Source organism: Corvus kubaryi, unplaced genomic scaffold (genome assembly GCF_017639235.1).
Source record: "Corvus kubaryi isolate FWS band 111438036 unplaced genomic scaffold, C.kubaryi_AGA036_p1.0 37232, whole genome shotgun sequence".
Lineage (NCBI taxonomy): Eukaryota > Metazoa > Chordata > Aves > Passeriformes > Corvidae > Corvus > Corvus kubaryi.
Genome location: NW_024581066.1, coordinates 2,431,701 through 2,451,994, shown reverse-complemented (window position 1 = coordinate 2,451,994; position 20,294 = coordinate 2,431,701). Strand labels below are relative to the sequence as shown.

Below are 20,294 nucleotides of genomic sequence, written 5' to 3'. Positions count from 1 at the left end.
TGGTCGGGGGCAGCCCCGGGCGGGGGTCCGGCCCGCAGGCACCGCCAGCGGGGCGCCCCCGCCGCCATGTCCCCCCCGGCCTCGGCGGCCGCCGCCAGCGAGGGAGGCAGCAGCACGCCGGTGCCTCCGGAGGAGGAGGCGGAGGGGGCCCGAGAGGAGGTGAGGAGAGCGGCCGCACCCCCGCCCGGGGCTGCCCCCTACCACCCTCCCTCCCCGCCCGCTTTGCATGGCGCGTTCATTGACCGCCCCGCCGCGGGCCGGGCCGGGCTTTGCCCGCACAGGTACGGACCCGCTCGCTGAGAGCCCCTCTCGCCCCCCTCCGGCCCCGGGGATGCGGTGCGGGCCGGCGGGGCGGGGCGGGGGGGAGCTTTGGGGGGCGAGGATACCCTCCCGTCGGTCTCCGCAGCCGATGGGCTGCCCCGGCGCTTCTCTATCGCTCGCCCGTCACCTGGGCATCGCCGCGGAGCCTCCGGGGCTGGAAGGGAAGCAGCAGCCAGCGCCGTCCGGAGCGGGGGCCGGGGCCGGAGTGGCCGGGATGGAGGAGGAAGGGAGAAAATCACAAACGGGAAGCGCGGGGCACCGTTTGGGCTTACTGCCACGGGCAGAGCCTGTTATGCCTGGGAGAAGTGGACGTGGAGACCCGCTCCTTGCTGTGTGCTGGCTTCTGGGGGCATCCGGGATGTGGCACAGCTGCCTGGGGCACTGTGAGGGAAGACTCGGTGGGCAGCAGGGTAGAGGGCTTGGGGACATGGCAAAGTCAAGGGCTGTTGCTGGTGGCTGCTCCCAGCTGGAGGTTATCTAGGGAAACTGGAAGGTGCAGGTTGGGGCAGGCCAGGTACAGCGCAGCCTGGCCTCCAGGTGTGCTGCAGTCTCCCTCACCAGATGACTTTTCTGGAGTCTAGGCAGTAGATGCCATACAGGATCACGAGTGGGGTGTCCTGTGCCTCAGGAGCAGCACCGGGAGGCAGGTGTGCCAGCCCTTTTGTCTGCCTCTACAGCTCCTGCTTACAGCTTGGGCTTCCCAAGAAGAGAGCAACTGCACTGACTAGTGAGACTCACCTTATGCCATGGGGCTGCTGACCCATGGAGAGCAGCTAGGCAGTGTAGGAAGGGCAGCGTTCTCCTGGTGTGGTGGGCTGTCCTGTCTGGTGAGACCACAGCTCAAAGGGCAGCTTGGGGGGTACTCAGAAGCTGGTGCATCACTTCCCCTTCTGCTGTTGAGGAGCTGCAGTTTGTGAGTGCTGCATAATCCTGGTATTCTCTGCCTCCTTGGCTTGGGCAGAACATGCATACCCATGCACAGTTATTCTATATATACAGATTTATATTTAGATATAAATAATTGCATGAGAGGAATGCTGAAGTTCAAGGACTGTGAAGCTGTACAAATACTGTATACTCTGCTCTGTGTCTGTTCCTCTCTTCCTGCTTCCTTTCAACAACTGCTGATGACCTGAGCCCAGCTCTTCAAACAGATCCTGATGAGGGTAGCTAAACTGTGAGGTGCTTTTTTAGCACAAGGATATGCTTGTGCCATGCTGTGATGGGGTCTCTTACTGCTGCTGCTCTGGCAGTGCTGGTGCTACTTTGAAGACAGCACAGACTTTTCAGGGTGCCAGAGCAAGAGCCAGTTTGGGTGAAAGAAGTGTAGCAGGGATAGCACACAGATGAGTTTCCCTCACCTACAGTGCCCCATGGCTTGCAGGGATTATGAGATTGTCCAGGCTTCGGTTGGTCCGTGGTGGCTGCCCACTATGGTGTCAGTGTAATACTCCATGGGAGCAGGCAGAAAGGCTGTAGTCCATGACCTGCTCTGTTGAGGCTAAGGGCATCCTTCCTGTGGCCAGAAGCTATTGCAGACTTGCATGTAGCAGCTGACGGAGGAGAGGGAAGCTGCAGCCTCTCCTGACAGTGCCATGCTTGCTGGCATCTCATCTGATGCAATGAGGAGAGATTTTAGTGGCGAGCTCGGATTCATGGACTGACTAGTGCAATCCTCTTGTCTTCAGAACTATCAGGAGGGGAGAATGTTCCTCCTCCCCTCTAGTTCCTATGTAATGCCATACAGGCTGTGCAATGTCCTCATTTCCATCAGAACCAACTGCTGGTGCCAGCACTGCTGAATGTCCCTGCAGTGTGGCTGAATCCCACATGTCAGGGTCCATTGGCCAGGGTGAGTGGGAAGCCAGAAGAGATGTCTGGAAAATGGGAAATGTGCTCTGTCCTGTTTGAAGGTGCCTCATCTTGATATCTCAGGTTGCTGTGTCTAGGAGCCAGGAAGCCAGGCAGGGCTTCAGGTGCTCCTCAGCTTGTCCCAGCAAGGCGAGTAGCAAGAGCTACTAGCCAGAGCTGACTGAGCCCTTGTTCCCTCTTGGCATCACATGCCTACACCTACATTTAGTGGTGGTGAACTGAATTTTACTCATCAATTCGTACTTGGAGGGTAGGAAATGTCAAGGGACAAGGTCTTCAGCCTGGGAACAAGCAAAAATATGTCCTTGTCCTGCTGCTCAGGTGGGATCTGATAGAAGGAAGCAGTCCTCCTCCAAGTTGCTGTGTAAAATGGAGACCTTGGTACCACTGCAGGAGCTGACTGCTGGCAGGATTCCCTGGCTTGTAGATGCTCAGCCTTCCTCTGTCCTCTGCAGTTGGCAACACTGCCAGCCTGGGACTGAGCCACTTCTTTCTTCTAGGCAGGTAGTTCCTGAACCGGGGTTGTAGGCATGGGGTATGTGATGTGGGTATTTGCTGGGACCATCCTGGCCAGGAGTTGCCAGTGTTTGTCCAGAGCCTTGGAAGACAGTGGTAATTCCTAGAAATGACTGGATCCTCCCTACCTCCCTTATTCTGGGGATTTGAGGTCAAAGGGATCAGGGCTTACTCATTTCTTGTATGATGTAAGTGAATCCTAGGGAAGAGCCATGGAAACTGATGCTCAGGAGTCCCTCTGGAGTCCCCTGCAAGCTGCTGCCACCACCTGGCACTCGGGAGCTACCTGGGCCTTTGGGCTGCTGCTCTGGGGCTTTTTTTGGTTGTTTTTTCAGCCCTCTAGAGGGGCTGTCTCTAGGACACCTAACCCTCTGAACCCTAGGCCATCTCGGGAAATGAAGGATTAGCATTCTGGGGATGAATCGGAGATTTCATGGAGGTCTCTGCAGGAAGAGGCGGGTGAGAGGCATGGGAGGTGATAGCATGGAAACACATGTTAAAAAAGGGGACAGTGGATGGGACCTGGGCCAGGCTGATGATACAGAGAGGAGCTTGAAGAACTTGAAGGGTTTCAGTATTCAAAGTTGCAGGATCAAGGTTGCAGGGGTGATTAAGGGATTTTGACCCATGAGCTTGACCACTGGTGTGCTGGGCATGTTGGTCCCCTTGAGGCTGTTTTTTAAGAAGAGGATCCCCCATATCTCAAAGGAGTTTAGCACAAGCAGTCATGGGGGTCCCCTCTTCTACCGCCTCTGCCCTGTGCGTTGAGAGTGTCTCCTTTTGCTTCACAGCTGGTTGTGAGTCGTCCCCTCCATCCCCTCCATCCCTCCCCATGCATCCCAAGCAGCAACTGCAGGTGTGAGCCTCCATCTCCATTCTCCTCAGGGGCAATGTCAGAGGCCAGTGCCAGGCAGGAGGGAGGGGAGGCCCTAGCAGCAGCCTACTTGCCTTTCCCGAGATGTGTCACAGTTAGCGCCTGCTAAGGGTTGCCCCGTGCGTTCTGTGTGGTGAACTGAAGCACAGAGAAGGGAGCCGATTGAGATCCCACGACAGGTTCAGCCAAGCTATGGCCAGCTTTACCCCCTAGCACTGCAGGGATGTTTCAGTGCACCTGCAGTAGCAGATTTGCTTACCACTCTCCACTGCTGGAGCCTGAGCAGTGAGGGAGGCTCCGGTGATGGAGGGAAACCCTGTTTGCGGTGAAGTAGGACAAGTCTTTTGCCTCATTCCATCAGACTGCAGCAATGGCAAATGACGATGGCATTTATATCAGTGCCTGCTCTCCTCCTAGTGACACTGTTCTGAGACAGATTTCTCTTTCCCCAGCTTTTTCATCTGCTTGTTTGCTATGCTGGACTTATCCGAGGCTGGTTAAGAGCTCAAGGAGACAACCTTATTCAGCTGCTTCTGTGGGGAAATCTGTGGAGCTGGTTGTTTGCTCCTGTGAGCCCTATGCAGCCTGGGAGAGGAGCAGGGATGCTGCAGTTCCTATTGGGATTAGACTCTGCATCTGGCTCCTCCTCCGTCTCTGCTGTGGTTATATCCCGTCATTGGCACTTGATCAGCTTTTGGAAACCCCACCAGTGTCGCTGAGGTGTATGTGTTTCACCTCAAAAGCCTAGGACAAAACCGGGTTGTAAACAGTTTACAGCAGGGGTTAGTGTGACCCCGTAAAAGCACCGCAGTATCTAAGTACTGCGTAGTCCTAGGAGGAGAGTAATGCGTGGACTAGAGCCCTGCTAACACAGTTCCTGGAACCAAGCCTGGGCTGCATCGTGCTCCCTGCCCTGGGTGGGTAACCGCAATGGGGCTTGCCTACATCTCTGCAGGGTGACAGCCAGCATCGCCCTTCTCCCGCAACACAGGCAGTGCGGAATGTGAAGGGCTGGGGAGCGACTGTGAGGTGGAATTTGCTTTTCTGAGACAGACGTGTCCAAAGACTTGTCATTCCGGTGCCCCTTCCTCAGCTGGAAAATGAATGAGCTGGATGCTTTGCTTTATTCCTTGTGCTCCGTTTGCAGAGCTGCCTCCTGAACAAGATGCTGTTTCTCAGCATTTACACCCTACAGACACCCTGGGTTTGGTGTGTACCACTCCAAGGCCCCTGTTCAGACCCTCCCCACGCTCCTCCTTTGGCTGAGCAGCTCCTTTAGATCCTCACAGTCAGAGCTGCTGCTGCCAGGGAAAGCCTGCAACGCAGAAGGCAGCAGTGAGAGAGGAAACCTTTAGCTGCCTGGGTAGTGGTACAGTATTCCAGCATGGGAGAGCTGTGCTGCAACCAAGCAAAGACAGAGGGATCTGAGCTCGCTCCTGTAACTGCAGCATTGACCTCAGGAGGGAGAGCACAGCTCAGCTGGCTGGCTCTGTCTCCTGAAAGGCCCCCTCTTTTTCTCCTCACTCCTTTTTCTCTTAGCTGGGGTTCCCTTCTTGCCCCATGACTGTGAGGCTGCTGCAGTGGTCAGTTGCACTGGGAAGACTGGGCTGCACGTGTGTTCATTCCAGCACTGCCAGCAGAGCCACCCTGCACCTCTCTGAGTTGCCTGCAGACCAGCACGACCCCGTGTGCCAGCCCTGGGCTCTGTCTGTCTCCAGCTCTTGCTCTCAGCTGGTGGCTTCAAAGAGGGGAGCTCAGCTGATGCTCGGGACTGCCAGTGGGATGTACCACCGTTCCCCTTGCCAACAGTGGTTTCTCTGGATGTGCCACCTGCTTTTCTCATCACAGGCTGGCTGTTGGGTTGGGCAGGCAGGGGAGCTCCATGCTTCTAGGAGAGAAACCTCTGCTAGAGATTTGGGCTGGATCCAGCCCTGCTGAGTGCAGTGATAGAAGTCCCACTGGCAGGCTTTGACAAGGACAGGGAGGAAAGATTGGCCTGTGGGGCTCTAGAGCACCAAGCCAGGAATGAGGGGCTCTTCAGGAGAGCAAGATGCATTTCTTAAAGGAAAGAAGAGGCCCAGATCTGTCCCTAGACCTGCTGGTGGCCTTGTGATCTCTGGTTCTTGCTTTAATTTTCCTTTTCATGCCAGAGTGAAAGTGCCCCTCCCACTTTCTAACAGTGTGAGCCCATTCAGTTGTTTGGGATTCCTGGATGAGAGACCTCTCCAGCCCAGCGTGCTCAGGAGTGGAGAATAATGGAGCCAGGCTTGGACTGCAGCACCTTGAGTGGTGTCATTACAGCTGGTGTTGGCCCCTGCCACGGTGGAGGTGATCTCAGGAGCTGCTGCTGCCTGCAGGTGCAGAGGGAGAGCAAAGCTCAAAGCCTCTGAGTGAGTTTTGTGGCATCTGTGCAAGGCTGGGGTTCTTGACCCCCTCTCTCAGGTTGCACCTTTGGAGATTGCTGGATGAAATCTTTTGTGTAAGAAAGCAAATAGTTTCTTTGCTTCTTCTTTCTTTGGGTGAGATGTTACGTCTCACAGACAAAGCTGGGTCAATACTTGAGACTCAGAGTGTTGCAGAGAGACAGAGGTTTCCTTAACCAAGTTTTTTCATGGATTTGTGTGAAACTCTGCACTGTTCCTATGGTAAAGGCACCAGTGCAATCCCTTTAAAAAGTCCTGTTGCTGAAGTTTTGCTTTTTCTTCACCATGAAAGACCTGAGAGCAGTTTTTTCAGAAGTGTGGGCTGTCACAGCTGAATCCCAGTGCAAGCAGGGATATTTGCCAGCAGCTGTGAGTGGCCTCTTGCCCTCCTTGCTGCTGCAGATTGGTATGATGCTCCTCTCTTCCAGCCTGGACACTTTTTAGGATGTTACTCCATATTTGCTTTCTCTCCTACCAGAGGTGACTGCATTTCAATCATGGAAAAGTACTTTCTCATTGGTGTGGTTTATGAAGCACTTGAGAAGCACTTCAGAGCTCCTTAGGCTGCCAAGTGTTGTAGTGGGAATTGTCATTACCAAACACAGACGTTCCCAGCTGCAGAAGGTCTGTTTCTCCATCTTACAAGCACCCCAGGCAGCTTGTGCTGCCCCGGTGGGAGAAATTGGAATGTTGCTGTTGGTCATTACTGGGAAGCAGGGGAGACACTTGTGCAGTGGGATGAGCTGTGGTGAGGGGTTTAGGTGGGATGACATCAGTTAGAGCTGGAGCCTCTGACATTGCCCCTGAGGAGAACGGAAATGGGGGCTCACACCTGCAGTTGCTGCTTGGGATGCATGGGGAGGGATGGAGGGGACGACTCACAACCAGCTGTGAAGCAAAAGGAGACATTCTCAATGCACAGGGCAGAGGCAGTAGAAGAGGGGACCCCCGTCACCCTGTGCTGGTGGGGTGGGTGCAAAAGCTGAGGAATGTGGAGGAGATCACCCAGGCTCTTTTCTTGTGCTCCATGACCTCTCCCTGGGAAGTGGCGATGGTAGGGGTTACTCCCTGTTGAAGAAGGGGGATGCCCAGGGTGTGGCTGACAGAGCTGTCCTCTGCCACTCTCCCCCATGTCCATCTGGGCTCCTTCTGTCTCCCAGGGAGGGGCAGAACACCACAAAGGGAAGTGGGGGTGACAGTTGCCTGCACTGCATGACTGTCATCCTGTGAGAGATCTGGGCCTCTGCCCTGCCCGCCGAGGCCGGGAGCCCCACGGCATCTGCTGTTTGTTCGCAGAGCTATAGGTGCTACCTCAGCACCCTGCTGCCTGCTCCCCTTCCCCTGCCGCTGCAGCCTACTGACTCCTCTCTTGTTTTCTTTCTCCTTCTCCCTGGTCCCCCGGAGCAGCAGCGGCCGGTGAAGCAGTCTCTCAGCAAGTCCCTGTGCCGAGAGTCCCACTGGAAATGCCTGCTGCTGTCCCTCCTCATGTATGGCTGCATGGGAGCCATGACCTGGTGCCATGTCACCAAGGTGACCCGGCTGACCTTTGACAGTGCTTACAAGGGCAAGTCCATGATGTACCACGACAGCCCCTGTTCCAACGGCTACGTCTACATCCCCTTGGCTTTCCTGGTGATGCTCTATGTGGTGTACCTGGTGGAGTGCTGGCACTGCTACACACGCAACGAGCTGCAGTACAAGGTAGACGTGGAGAGTGTGCACGAGCGTGTGCAGCGGATGCAGCAGGCAACCCCCTGCATCTGGTGGAAGGCCATCAGCTACCACTACGTGCGCAGAACTCGGCAGGTTACCCGCTACCGCAACGGGGACGCCTACACCACCACCCAAGTGTACCACGAGCGAGTCAACACCCACGTGGCAGAGGCTGAGTTTGATTATTCCAACTGTGGAGTTAAGGACATCTCCAAGGACCTCATTGACCTGGAGAGCTACCCAGCCACACGGCTCCGCTTCACCAAGTGTTTCAGTTTTGCCAATGTGGAGTCCGAGAACTCCTATCTGACCCAGCGGGCCCGCTTCTTCACGGAAAACGAGGGCCTAGATGACTACATGGAGGCCAGGGAGGGGATGCACCTCAAAAATGTGGACTTCAAGGAATACATGGTGGCCTTTTCCGACCCAGACAACCTGCCTTGGTACGTATCTCACTACGTCTTCTGGGTGGCAGCTCTGCTGACCCTATCCTGGCCCCTGCGGGTGCTAAATGAGTACCGCACTTCCTATGTCCATTACCACGTGGAAAAACTCTTTGGGTTCGACTATGTGGCAGTGACGCCGGCCGAGGAGCGCTCCTTCTGCCGGAGGATGCCCCGTGTCAACACGGTGGACAGCACCGAGCTGGAGTGGCACATACGATCCAACCAGCAGCTGGTGCCCAGCTACTCGGAAGCAGTCCTGATGGACTTGGTGGGGCTCTCCAGCTGCACCAGCTACTCTGCTTGCCGCTACGGGGGCTACCGGCAGAACTGCGAGCGGTGCCACAGGACTATAAGCAGCTCCTCCATCTTCTCCCGCAGTGCTCTGAGCATCTGCAATGGCAGTCCCAGGATTCCCTTCAGCAGCAGCCGCTTCTCCCTGGGCCGCCTGTACGGCTCGCGCCGCAGCTGCCTGTGGCAGAGCCGGAGTGGCAGCCTGAACGAGCAGAGCTGCCCCACCGAGCAGACACGCCTCTCCAGCCAGGTGACTGTGGAGGAGGAAGACCCCCCTCCTTATCAGGATGCCCTCTACTTCCCCGTCCTCATTGTACACCGCAACGAAGGCTGCCTGAACCACGACCACCGTCACCTCCATCGCAATGGGTCCTGCGTGGAGACCTCACTGTGAAAGCAGAAGGCGGTGAGATCTCATTGTCCATTGCCTGGCCTGAGCCAGTGCAGGATTTGGGGAGCAGAGCACAGGGGGGTAGCCTAGGAGGACATCAGGATGGAGTGGACATGGCATCCTGCTCCAGCAGCCAGCAAAAGCTTCTCCCGCTGTGGCTCTGACCTCCCAGAGGGCTGGATGCTGATGCTTCCCCTGACACGGCACAGAACTCTAGACCACATGCAAAAAAAAAAAAAAAATTTCAACCAAACCGACCGCAGAACCGTAATTCATGGTATCAAGACCCAAAGGGGGGAATAAAATGACAGGCCCGATGCAGGGAGGGGGTTGGCTTTGGCTCCCAGCCCTGGCTCCAGGCTGGCTCGTGCTCCAAGGAACCAGCAGCCACCAAAAAGCACCTCGCTGCACCTCTGCCCACCCTGCTTCCCACACTGGAGCAAGACCCCTCACAGAGGGGAGGAGAACGGGTCCCTGGGAGCAGGGTGTCGCTGCCTGTGACGGAAGGTCAGGGGTACCCAGGCGCATGGAGCTGAGCGGCAGGTTAGAGCAAAGGCTGAAAGCCACAAATCCAGCTCTTCCCCTTCCCCCCTGACCATTCCCCACCCTCCCCACTTTTTTTTTAGACCATGCTCCGACTGTTACTTTGTTCTCACTGCTGGGAATGGCATTGCCTCCAGAGGATCCCAGGCTCAGCTCCTTAGGAAGCTTCGGCGTGCCAGCTGTGAGTCAGCATCCACTTGGTAAAGGGTTTTCTGTTTGGGCATGCAGCACCGGGGAAGGGATGAATGTGCAAATCCAGATGGAGCAAAGAGCAAAGATCTGCAGTGCTGCTGGTGTGTTTGCTGGAGAAGGGCTCAGCTGGAAAGAGAAAATGGGAGGCCCCTGGTGAGCTGGGGAAGGGGAAGAGGATGGCACTGGGACAGACATCGTGGTATCAGGTGGCACATCAAGTGGCTGGGGACCCTTCCTGGCTTTGAAGTGAGTGCTAATTGGTTCAGCCAAGCATCAAGGAAGTCTCTGGTAGGTTCAGCTGCAGTTCACCTATTGATAATGGAGCAGCAGGTTGGTGCATGTCTGCAGGAGTGAATTTTGCATGAGATCCAGCTGGGCCTGTGGCTGGGGTCTCTGAGCTGTAGGCTCCTGGAAGCCTCATTTTGGCAGAGAGTTCTGAGGGGATAGGAGGGACAAATGCAAAAGCATGCTGGAGCATTGGGAACCTGGGCTTGGGAAAGGAGGAGCAGCACAAGGATTCCCTTTCTGTGGGACCCCACTATTGGTGCAGAACCTGTGCAGGAGGCATCTGCCAAGAGGGCTGCTCTGTAGAACAGAGGCCAGGGATACATTAGAGGAGAACCTGATTAAAACTCAACATTTTGCATGACAGAGGTTTTTGCAGGGAGGTGTCAGGCTGTGAGAAGTGAGGTGACTTCTGTGTAGCTCATTAGCTACTGGATTCTTCTGCCTTGCTCTTGTCAGGGCAGGTTGGTCTGAGCTTTGTGCTGTCCCTTCCACCCTGATGGAAAGGATCTCAGTGACATTGGGCAAAGAGCCCTTGTGTCACTGAAGCTGCATCAGTGTCTGCAGCATGCAGACACCCAGCTTTTCCTCCTTCAGCAACACATCCCCAGGTCTCGTGTCCTTGTTCTCAGAAAAGCTGTCTCCTTTCCAGTCAGCTCTTTGTGGGAGTGCATGCCAGATCGGGCAGCGATTTCTCCAGACAGCACTACTCCTCAGCCTCACCCCGCTTCCCTCATCAGCTGGGGCGAACAACAGCTAAGAGCAGCAGGTCTTGGGTGACAAGGGCAAGTCCATTGGCACCTGGGCATTTGAGCTTGGTGTCTGCCTCCCCATCTGTCGCAGAAGGGCAAACAGTGAGGCACTGTATTTTGTCCAGCCGTCTTCCTCCTGCCAGCTATTAATGAGGAGTCTGTCTCTCTCATCGTGCTGCTGTACTGCTTTGCCTCCCAGGTCTTGAGGAGGCTGCAAATGCACCCCGTGTACCACACTGGTCCTCTTCTGAAAGTCATGTCTTGCTGGCAAGCCTGGAGTGGTCAGCACCTGTGGGCGTTGTAGGGCTCCACTTGTCTTTTCCCCAGAGCAGTCTGTTCTGCTCTTCATGCCCTGCGTATCCTGGTTAGTGTCTCTTGCCCTCCGAGTCACCTTGTCCTCCTGGATCTCAGGTGCTGAACTACAAACAGCGGTGGTTTGAAGTTCCTTAAAATCTCACTGTGTTTATGATTCTGTCTTAGCATCTGCCCGTACTTTCACTACCAGAGCTAGATGCTGGCTTAAAGAAGAGGGTCCCTTGGAGGACAGAGAAGCATAAGGTCTCCGGTGTGGGCACATCCCTCTCTGCGTTTTGTTCTCATTATTTTTGGCACAGATTCAGACTGGGTGAAAGCAGGCCTGGGATTTCCATGCTTAGTAATGACATTTGGCTTGCTGTGCACTCATGCTTCTCTCTCCAAGGGCCTAATGTAAGCCAAGGCCAATGCTCAGTGTTCTCGTGACTCTGGGGAGATAATGGCGTGTGCCTGTATGTCCCAGTGAATTGAGACAGTGGAGCTGCAACGGGTCATTAGTGAGGAATGAGATCCCCACATGTCCTTCCTGATGTGTTCTCTTTGAAGTCTCCTGCACATTGCTTAAATTAGGCTGTAATGGCTCATCTTTCTATCTCCAGCCTCCAAGGTGCCATGGACAGATGGATTTATCTAAGTTTTGGCAGGCCTTTTAGTTCCCTGGGGCAGACAGTCTTCACAATAGGGACAGATTAGCAGGGTCTCTGTGCCCCCCCGGCTTTTAGCACCTGCAGCAGAGTTTCAGGCACTGTGTCCTTGGCTCTTTCTGGGGCTTTCCATGGGAATGCCTTGCCTTGTTCCTCTGGCCCCATTTTCACCTATGAAATCTTATTCTGGAGGTGGTCTATCCAGGTGGATCTTTGAGGCACAGCTGCTGTTCTGACCTGAAGGATCCATACAGTCCTCCTGTTGCTGAACACCTTCCCCATGTACATGGTGCCAGCTGCAGCCAGGTCCCAGCTGTGGTCCCAGCTGAAGTCCCAATGCTGCTGTCTGTGGCTGTTCCAGACCCACAGTACCCTGAGAAGTGGGACCTCTCTAGCCAGTGTTCCCCACTGCATGCCAGGATTTCTCAGAGATCCCCTCCCTCATATTCTTGGCCCTGCTACCCCAATGCACCTGGTAGAGCTGCCCCCCTGGTCTATCCAATTCCCTTCTCTCAAGGGGGAAGACATTTGTGCCCTGCATCAGGCTCAGGAAAGGGGGATGGTGCACTTGGACATGGTAGGGGAGCTGGGCAACAGGAACAGGAGCTGCCTGGTGGCTTGACATAGAAGTGGTGGAGCTGAAGAGGAGAGACTGAAACTAGGGTTCATCCTGGCATGTCTAGTCAGGCAGGAAAGTTCAGAGCAGAAAACTGGGCTCTCCCTTCTGTCTCCTGGCATGGGACACTGCTGGCAAAGAGGGTTTCCTCCTAAGGGTTGGTGAGAGACCGTAGTGCCCTGGGCCAAGGGCAGCTGCTATAATTCTCCTTATGGCTCAGGCTATGAGCACAGATACCCAGAGATGGCCTGTCCCTGTTCTGGCGCACAGCCTCTCCATGGTGGAGTGGTCCCATCTCCTGGCACATACACGCCACCCAGCACTGGTCAGGTGTCTGCTCTTCCTGAGACTTGTGTCTGCTCTCTGCTGTACCCGTGTTGGTGGTGATGATTCCTTTGGCAGGTCATTCGATGGCCCAATCTGCTCCTCTCAGGATAGCCTTCTCCCTTATATCTAACCTGAGTTCTCCCTGCTGTATCTTAATCCCATTACTTCTCCTCCTTTGACTGGTGAGTCTAATTTGCTCTGTTCTTTTTTCTCATGGCCTTCCTGACACAAGCAAGCCTATTATCTGTAGCCTTCTCTTCACCAATCCCAGAGTCTTGATCTCCCTCACCAGACCCTGGCTTGAGTGGTGATGCAGAAGTTTTCACTGTGTAGTGAGTATGTCACTCCTGCTCTGAGCCTGGCCCAGGCAAGGGGAGAGGACCAAAGGTGCAAGCAATGCCTTGGTCTGTCAGGGTGGCTGTGTCCTCATTTCTGGTGCAGAAGATCTCTCAAAGTGAGCGGAGTATACAGAGCTGCTGGCCTCTTACACAAGGAAAGCAGGGCAGCACACATCACCCTCTGGGAAGGTCAAAGCTGGATGCTTGTCAGTATGATGGGGGCAATAACTGGGAGGATCTCTGCAGTCAGATGGCTTTGTTTTTTTCCAGACATCATTCAAACATTGCAGCTTTCCATGGGCTGAGAGTCAGGCTCAGCACTGCACTCAGCAGCAGGCTTTCCTCACATACCAAAAGGGAGGCAGGAATGCTACCAGCTCCTCTTTGTGGCCCTTCACGGTGCTAATGCAACCCAGAAGAGGGCTGAGTCCTTACTGCTGCAAGGCTGGACAATGAGTGTGGGCTATTTGGTGTTTCCAGTTGCTGTCGGTATACTTGTCAGGTACTTAAAAGCTCTCCAGCTTTTCTGAACTAGAGAAAAAGAGAGAGAGAGAAAGAGAGAGAGGAGTGTGTGAGAAGCTCTGGATTAGGTGATCATCAAGACACATCACCACCCATTTATCTATCTTTCAGCACCGTGGAAGCTTCCCAGATAGTGCCTAGCCCTTTGCTTGTGCAGAACCTGTCAATGACACCAACCAGCCAAGTGGTACTTCTTTGAGCCCACTGTGTGTCATGTCTCACTCCACACCAAGGAGGGAGGTTTCAGAGAGGCCTGTCAGGGTGAGCAGCTGTAGGGGCATTTGTTAGGGTGGGGAGAGGAGATCTGAGCCTATGGCCAAGGCCAGGCCTTCCAGGCAAATGCGCAGTATTAGGGCTGAGGAAGCTGCTGTTCATCTGTTGTCAAGCAAGTGCACCCCCCTTCCTTTCTACTCCCTATAAAATGCACATTAGGGATCCAGCTGGTCTCTGCCCTCTTTGTTGTCCATTCACTCAAGAGGCTGCAGAGATGTTTAATAACTGATGGATGCCCATGGAGAGAGAACTGCAGGTAAAGGTTTATTAAGTGGAAGTTTAAGAAAGTTATGTAGCATCCAATGCCAGTAAAACAGCACCTGCTGATTAGCAGGTGGGACGAATAATGCCTTTTAAGGTCTCCTTCCAGCCTTTCCAACCACAGCTTCAGTACTGCTGTCTAATGTCACCAGGGTGCTGCCTTTAGCAGCATACAGATTGCTGCAATGTGCTCCTACTCTGCTGCAGTCGCTGCAGGGACTGGGTCTGAAATGCTACACCACCACCAAGATGTTGTGTTGCCAAAGAGTTGTAAGTCTCAAGTTGGGATGTGTCCTTCTGATCATGTTTCATTTATATTCAGTGGTTAGAATAAAGTCTGCAGCAATGTGATCTGGATCCAGGTAATGTCAGAAATGAGACACAGTTTAAGTGATAGCTCTGTCTGGTGCTGCTGCCTCCTGTGATGCACTTGGGCCTACACTCTCCACTGGACCAGGTATGCATGGGACCAAAGGCTGGTTCATAGGACCTGGGACTCCAGTGGGGACTTGGGGCTGAGCCTGCCTACGGTTGTTTTCCCTGTGGGCATTCTGGAAAAAGTGGAAAGAGGGCATAGTCGCACTTCAGGTAGAAATTAATGGGCTATGTTCATTGCTAGTGTAATTTTACTGAAGCCAGTGGTACTATACTAATGTGAGGTTGGCTTAGCAGCTCCTCCGAGGGGTCCATCCTTGAGTCTAGAAAAATTGGTCTGTCACAGTGTTGCTTTGATGCATAGAGTTTGTGTTGGGACTTAGCCAACACGAATGAATGTTGAATATCTGTAGTTTCTACAAGCAGTGGGTTGAATTGTTCTGCTCTACTGCCTCCATCACAGCTGCTCCACCAAGGGGAACGTTATGCCTATGGATGTGATCTCATCAACTCCCTCAAAAGCAAGCTAACAAGCAAATTGACCTCCACAGTACCTCCACAGCACTGGGAGAGGAGCCTTCTCCCACAGGACCGTAGCCTTTCCATCTCTGAGGGAAAAGAGGTCCCAAGGACAGAACTGAACCTGCAAGACCCATGGCCTCGTGGCTTGCCCTTCCTCCTTCCCTCCTTACCTCATGTCTGTCTTGGGGGAGGGACAGTTTCCCTGTGGAGTTCAACAAGCTCCTCTTCCTGCGGCTGGTAAACAGGCTCTACTAAAAGGTATATCATCCACCTATGCAACTCTTCCAGAAGCTGCCAGATTTTCAGGAGCCCATTACAATGTGCAGCATGGCCATCCAGCACTGAGAATAAGCACAGTGGCTGCTGGAAAGCTAAGTGGGTTTTATTCCTCCCCCATTCCCCAGGAAGACTCTTTTTGTTGGGCCATTTTGTTTGTTCATTTGTTTGGTTTTTATAAACTTCATTTGGGGGAAATGAAGCTTGTGAGAAATTGGTGCCCATCCTGAACCCTCCCCAGTCCTTCGAACTCTGTGAATGGATGGATCACCTACTGTGATTATAATTTAGTGGATTTTGTAGAACAAAATAACTTCACATACAGACACATGAGGTTCTTTCACTCTCCATCAGCACAAGCTGCTTCTGCGATCTTAGCTACTCACATTAGTGAAAGAAAAAGCCTAGCTAGAATGTGGTGAGGTGATGTAGTACTTTGTATCAGTCCCATGGTCCCAACGTCCATTAGCAGCACCGTCAGCTGCCGTGACATGAATTCAGACTTTGGATGGCAGCCCATGGACCAGTCAGGGTGAAAGTTTGGGAAATCCCAAGCCTGAGTCTATGCACATTTCCAGAAGCAGATGCAGAGGGAGGATCAGCTGAAAGCAGGCATCACCTCCTGCTCAGCCCTGGCAGAAGCTGGTGGGCTCTGTTTGTGCTGCACCTGCCCCCAGGAAGAGCCTGTCCCCAGGGGCTGAGCACAGGGGAGCGAGAGTAGCAGTCTGTCTGATGGAGCAGCACTGCTCAGCTGACTGGGCAAACAGTGGTGACAACTAGACCCCAAAATAACAGGATTTCACTTTGGAAATGCCAACAGCTTTTTCAAACTGAAATGCAACTAGAAGGCCTTAACAGCTGCGAGACATTGCTCTTCCTTGCTTGAAAAAAAAAAGGATTTTTGGTGATAATGTGGGTTATCTGGGTTATCCATCTCTGTTAGTAATGTGCTGTGCTGGTAGAGAAGGAATGCTCAAGGCAGATCAGGATGGTGGCCCTGTGGCTTTGCAGTGGGGTAGGTTGGTCAGAAACAGAGGCCGGAGTTTAAGATCTTTCTCTGCCCCTGGAGGTGTGACATGGCCATCCACCCGCATGTGGCAGGGTGGGGTTCTGCGTGCTCCTGCACAGCTGGGATCTGTGGCCCTGCAGAGGGGTGATATGTTTGTGGCTTTGGTGTGGTGACACCCACCCAGCCTTGGGGCAAGGGCTTTTTCAGGGTGACAGAGCATTGCTTGTTCCTCATGAGAGGAAACTCCCGACCTGGTTTCTGTGAAGAGATGGTGTGAAGTGTCACATTTGCTGCAGCGAGTGGCAGGCAGCAGGGATAAAAGCATGGAGCAAGCTATGTTTGAGAACAAGCTGATCCATTGCTGGCTGCCTGAAACTGGAGAGCTGCCGGATCTGCTCCCTGGACAATGCTTTCCAGCTCTTCTCACTCTCCCCAAACCCGATGTGCGAAGTATCATTCCTCTGAGCTAGCCAAAGCACTCCCCTTGCCTGAACTCCTCTGAGGCTGTGCATTCACATCATTTTGGTCCCCTCCCTGCTGGGTGCCATGGGCCAGCCATGAAATGCCAGCAGATGCATGATGACCACAGGCATGCTGGTGGCCAGACCTCACCCTACCCTGCCTGTTCACAGCCTTCCAGCAGTGCTCCCTGCCCTGGCATGCCCACCACTTGCTTGGTGCAGAGCAACCACAGCACATCCTGGCTTCACTTTGGCATCACTTTTGCTTTCCCAGAGAATTTCACGGCACTTGTCTGAAGTGAGAAAACAGAAGGTCTTGGTGTTTTGGTGGTCCTGGTCTCCAGACCAGGGAGGAGAGGAGAGACAGGTCAGCTATTGTGGCAGTGCAGGACAGGGGACAGCATCGTGGTGAAAGCAGCATGTCTGCTGGAGAACTCTCCAGACACGGGCTCTGTGCTTCTCTGCTGGGGCCGAGGGCAGCTGATAGAGGGCAGAATAGTATGTGAATGCTTGGCAAGACACGGGAAGAAGAGGGCTGGTTGAGAACAGCTGTAAAAGGCTTTGCAAAGGCAGTGGTTTTTACAGGAGACAGAAGGCAAAATGGGGCAGGAGGATGTGGTGCTGGAGCAACGGTGCTGCAAGGAGAGAGGGTGGGGAGGAAACGGAGCAGGGCATTTGATGGAGAAGCTCAGGAACAGAGTGGGCTTTCAAAGCAATCCGTGCAGGCTCTGGCTGAGGAGACGGGCAGGAGGTATTCCTAAGCTGAAGTGCCCAGGCCATGTCTCGCTGCACTGTTGGAGCAGCAATGTCGCCTCCAAGCCCAGCGCTGACAGCTCGAGCACGTGTCACCAACCACGATGGTAATGCAGCCACAAGGTGTAAATGTCACTAATGAATAAATTGCCTTGTGCCTTGGAGAGGCTAATCCATCACAGCCAGAGACAGGGCTCTGACAAGCCTGGCTATTTCAGGCGTACCCTGTAGGGAGGAGGAGCGCTTCATTTCTGAGCCGTCCCCTCCACCTAGGGAAGCCGATGCAGGGCTTGGCTCTGCGCCACTTCCCGTCTTCCCAGCCACGTGAGCTTAGGCTTCATCCCTCTTCACTGCAACTGAAGAAGAATGAAAGGATCTAGGTTAGCCAAAAGTGCCCTGTCAGCAGGGTGGTACATGGGGCTAGCTGGTGATTGAGTTTGGAGGGAAGCTGCTGCACACCAGGCACGGGTGCTGTAGGGCTGATGAATACAGCGCTGGGTCCCCAGCGATCGGGAGAGCTTGTGTCACTTGTCTGGGTGTATTTCAGGCCAGGAGTGGTTGGCACTGTGTTTCAGAGGCGTGCTGTTTCCTCCTCACCCCACTATGCTGTCCCAGAGGCAGTGCACAGGACCCCCATTTTCCCCTGTGCTGTGGAACCCCATCCACCAGCACCTTGGCTGACTGTGCAGAGGACCAGCAGGTTCCAAACAGGCAGGGACAGCTCAGCCTGGACAAATCCAGCTCCATGGGAGCAAAGGGAGGCTGAACACAGCAACCATTTCTGTGCACAGCCTGTGCTCATCGTTGTGGCAGCCTGCTCCTCCTCCCCCAGTCGGTGCTGGAAATCAACCTGCCATCCTGTTTGTGACATATGCCAGTGTGACACCTTGCGAATCGATGCCTGCGTCTCTGTGAGCAGAAACCGCCAGGCTTGGGAAGCTGGCCACTGTCTCCTGCTGCCGTGTGCACTCTGCTCAGAGCAGCAGAAGCCAGCCTCACCATCTGCTGCGGGAGGGAGCCAGCCGGGTGCCCCTGCTCCAGCCCAGTGGGACACCCACCGGCACAGCCCAAGTGCAAGCCCTCGTGTCATTCCCCCTCTTTACCTTCCGGCCACCCCGTCTCTCCTGGTCTCTCTGGCACAGACCCATGGGTGGGGGGATGCTCCCAGCTTGACTGGGGTCCCTCTTCTGAGTGTTGCTCATGCTGCGTTGGTGAGTGGTGGCACTACCCAAGCTCATTACCTCCTCTAGATGGAGGCCCACAAATGACCCCCCCCTCCTCAAAGCCTGCCAGTGCCCCTTGGAGATAAAGCTCATGGGAGAGCTAAGGGATCCATTCTGGCCCTGTACTCAGCACAGAGTTACCAGTTGCCCACCCTGTGGTAACTGGACCTGGAGCTGACAAGTGATGCACCAACAGCAGGAATGTTCACACTCCAGCAATCTGTTGTTGCTGTCTGGCCAGAGTGCGTGGCGTTTGAAATGGTTTCAACCCTTGCAGACTGGCAGATAGTTGACTGTTGCTCTTGGGTGTGAGCAAGTGGTGCAGGCTGCTTGGTTTGGACTTTGCTTTTTGGCCAAGAGATTGATGGGAGAGAGGGCAAAGAGTTCTCCAGGCAACAGCTATCTGTCCAGGCATTCCTGTGTGTGGCAGCCCAGGAGTGGGTTTGAAGGGTGCTTAAGTGGTGTTAATAGTCTCAGCTGTTTGCAGGAAAACGAGCAGTGAATATCCTGGAAAGCAAGTCAGCAGTTTATCTGGTGATGACATGTTTTCCCAAGCTGTTTTCTTTCCTTCCCTTGTCCTGACTGGCTTTGGTGGCCAATTCCTCCTCATGTGTCTGCTAGCATGGCTGCAGGATCTCATTGCTGCCCTCCAAGCATGAGCTTTCATTGCACAACTGGCTGACCAGCTGCAGCCCTGTCCTTGGAGCTACAGGCAGGCTTGCCTAGGACCAGGCCATCCCCATGAAACCCCCACCCTCGCTGCTGGAGCTGTTGCTTCATCAGCCTGATGCTGATCTGGGTCGTTTCTGCTGTTTCTGAACATGAGTTCTCATCTCATTGAGGTGTGTCATCCAGTGAAAATATTTTGTAAATGCAAATAAAAATAAATTAAGTATATTCAATACCTCGGTCTCGAGGATGGGAAACAAGTAGTGGGAGATGCCCAGGTAGGGAGGTTTCACAGCTGCTACTGCTGGTTAGGAATTCTTCTGGACGTAGCCCCTGGAGCATCCATCAATAGTTGGGAAGGGAGCTACACAAACCTGTGAGGGCTTGGGGCTGAGCCCTGTCAGCACCCCTTGTGTGGCCCTTGCTGTCAGGGCAGCCTCGCACTCCATCCTTTCTGATCTATATGGGCGTGACACAGTGCAGGTAAAGGTCCTGTTGGCCAGGGGCCGGTGGCACCGTCGGTGTCTGTATCCATCAGGCAGGGCAAGGCAGAAGCGGGTACGTGGTGAATAAATTCTTTTGTGAACACTGGGAAACAGTTTTTACTTTTCAACTCTGTCAATATGATCTAGCTCTGTCTGTCTCTCTATATATGTACAAACAGTATATCACAATGTTGCCTTTTTTGTTGGAAATATCAAAGTACAAAGATTGTAAACCAAATCGGTGTAATAAAAGTTTCAGATGATTCACTGAGGTGGTTGCCAGCAGTGGGTCTGTGAGCACTGGTGTTGGGCCGGGCTGGGAGGCATGGGAAGCTCCTGCATTGCTCAGAGAGCAGGAGAGGATGGCAGTCTACCCACTTGCTTAATTCCTTGATATCTCCTGAGCAGGGTGGTCAAAGGACCGACTCAGTCAAGCATGTGCCTTGTCCCATCCTCAGGTGACCACAGCCTGTAGAGCAAAAGGAAGCTGCTCTGTTTTGCTCCAAGCCCAAGGAAGCTGCACTGTTTCAAACTTGTGAGCTATGTGGGCCAGCAGTCCTGAAAGGACCCCTCTAGCTTGAAGTTATGCAGAACAGAGATTGTTTT

General features: G+C 54.0%; 1 protein-coding gene across 6 annotated transcripts; it reads left to right on the top strand.

Annotated features, from left to right (window-relative positions):
- Window positions 1-25: 25 nt before the first annotated feature.
- TMEM151B (transmembrane protein 151B) lies at window positions 26-19,959 on the top strand. Of its 6 annotated transcripts, none has more exons than XR_006015194.1 (3): window positions 26-159; window positions 7,414-9,390; window positions 14,754-19,959. XR_006015194.1 is itself a non-coding variant. In XM_042022953.1 (3 exons), exons 1-2 carry the CDS (start codon window positions 67-69, stop codon window positions 8,848-8,850), a joined length of 1,530 nt encoding a protein of 509 aa, XP_041878887.1. In that variant the 5' UTR covers window positions 26-66; the 3' UTR covers window positions 8,851-8,862; window positions 9,474-19,959. The 6 variants fall into 6 exon arrangements, 2 of the variants coding, with proteins under 2 accessions (XP_041878887.1, XP_041878886.1); XR_006015192.1 differs by having other exon boundaries at window positions 7,414-9,571; XR_006015193.1 differs by having other exon boundaries at window positions 7,414-9,590.
- Window positions 19,960-20,294: the final 335 nt, after the last annotated feature.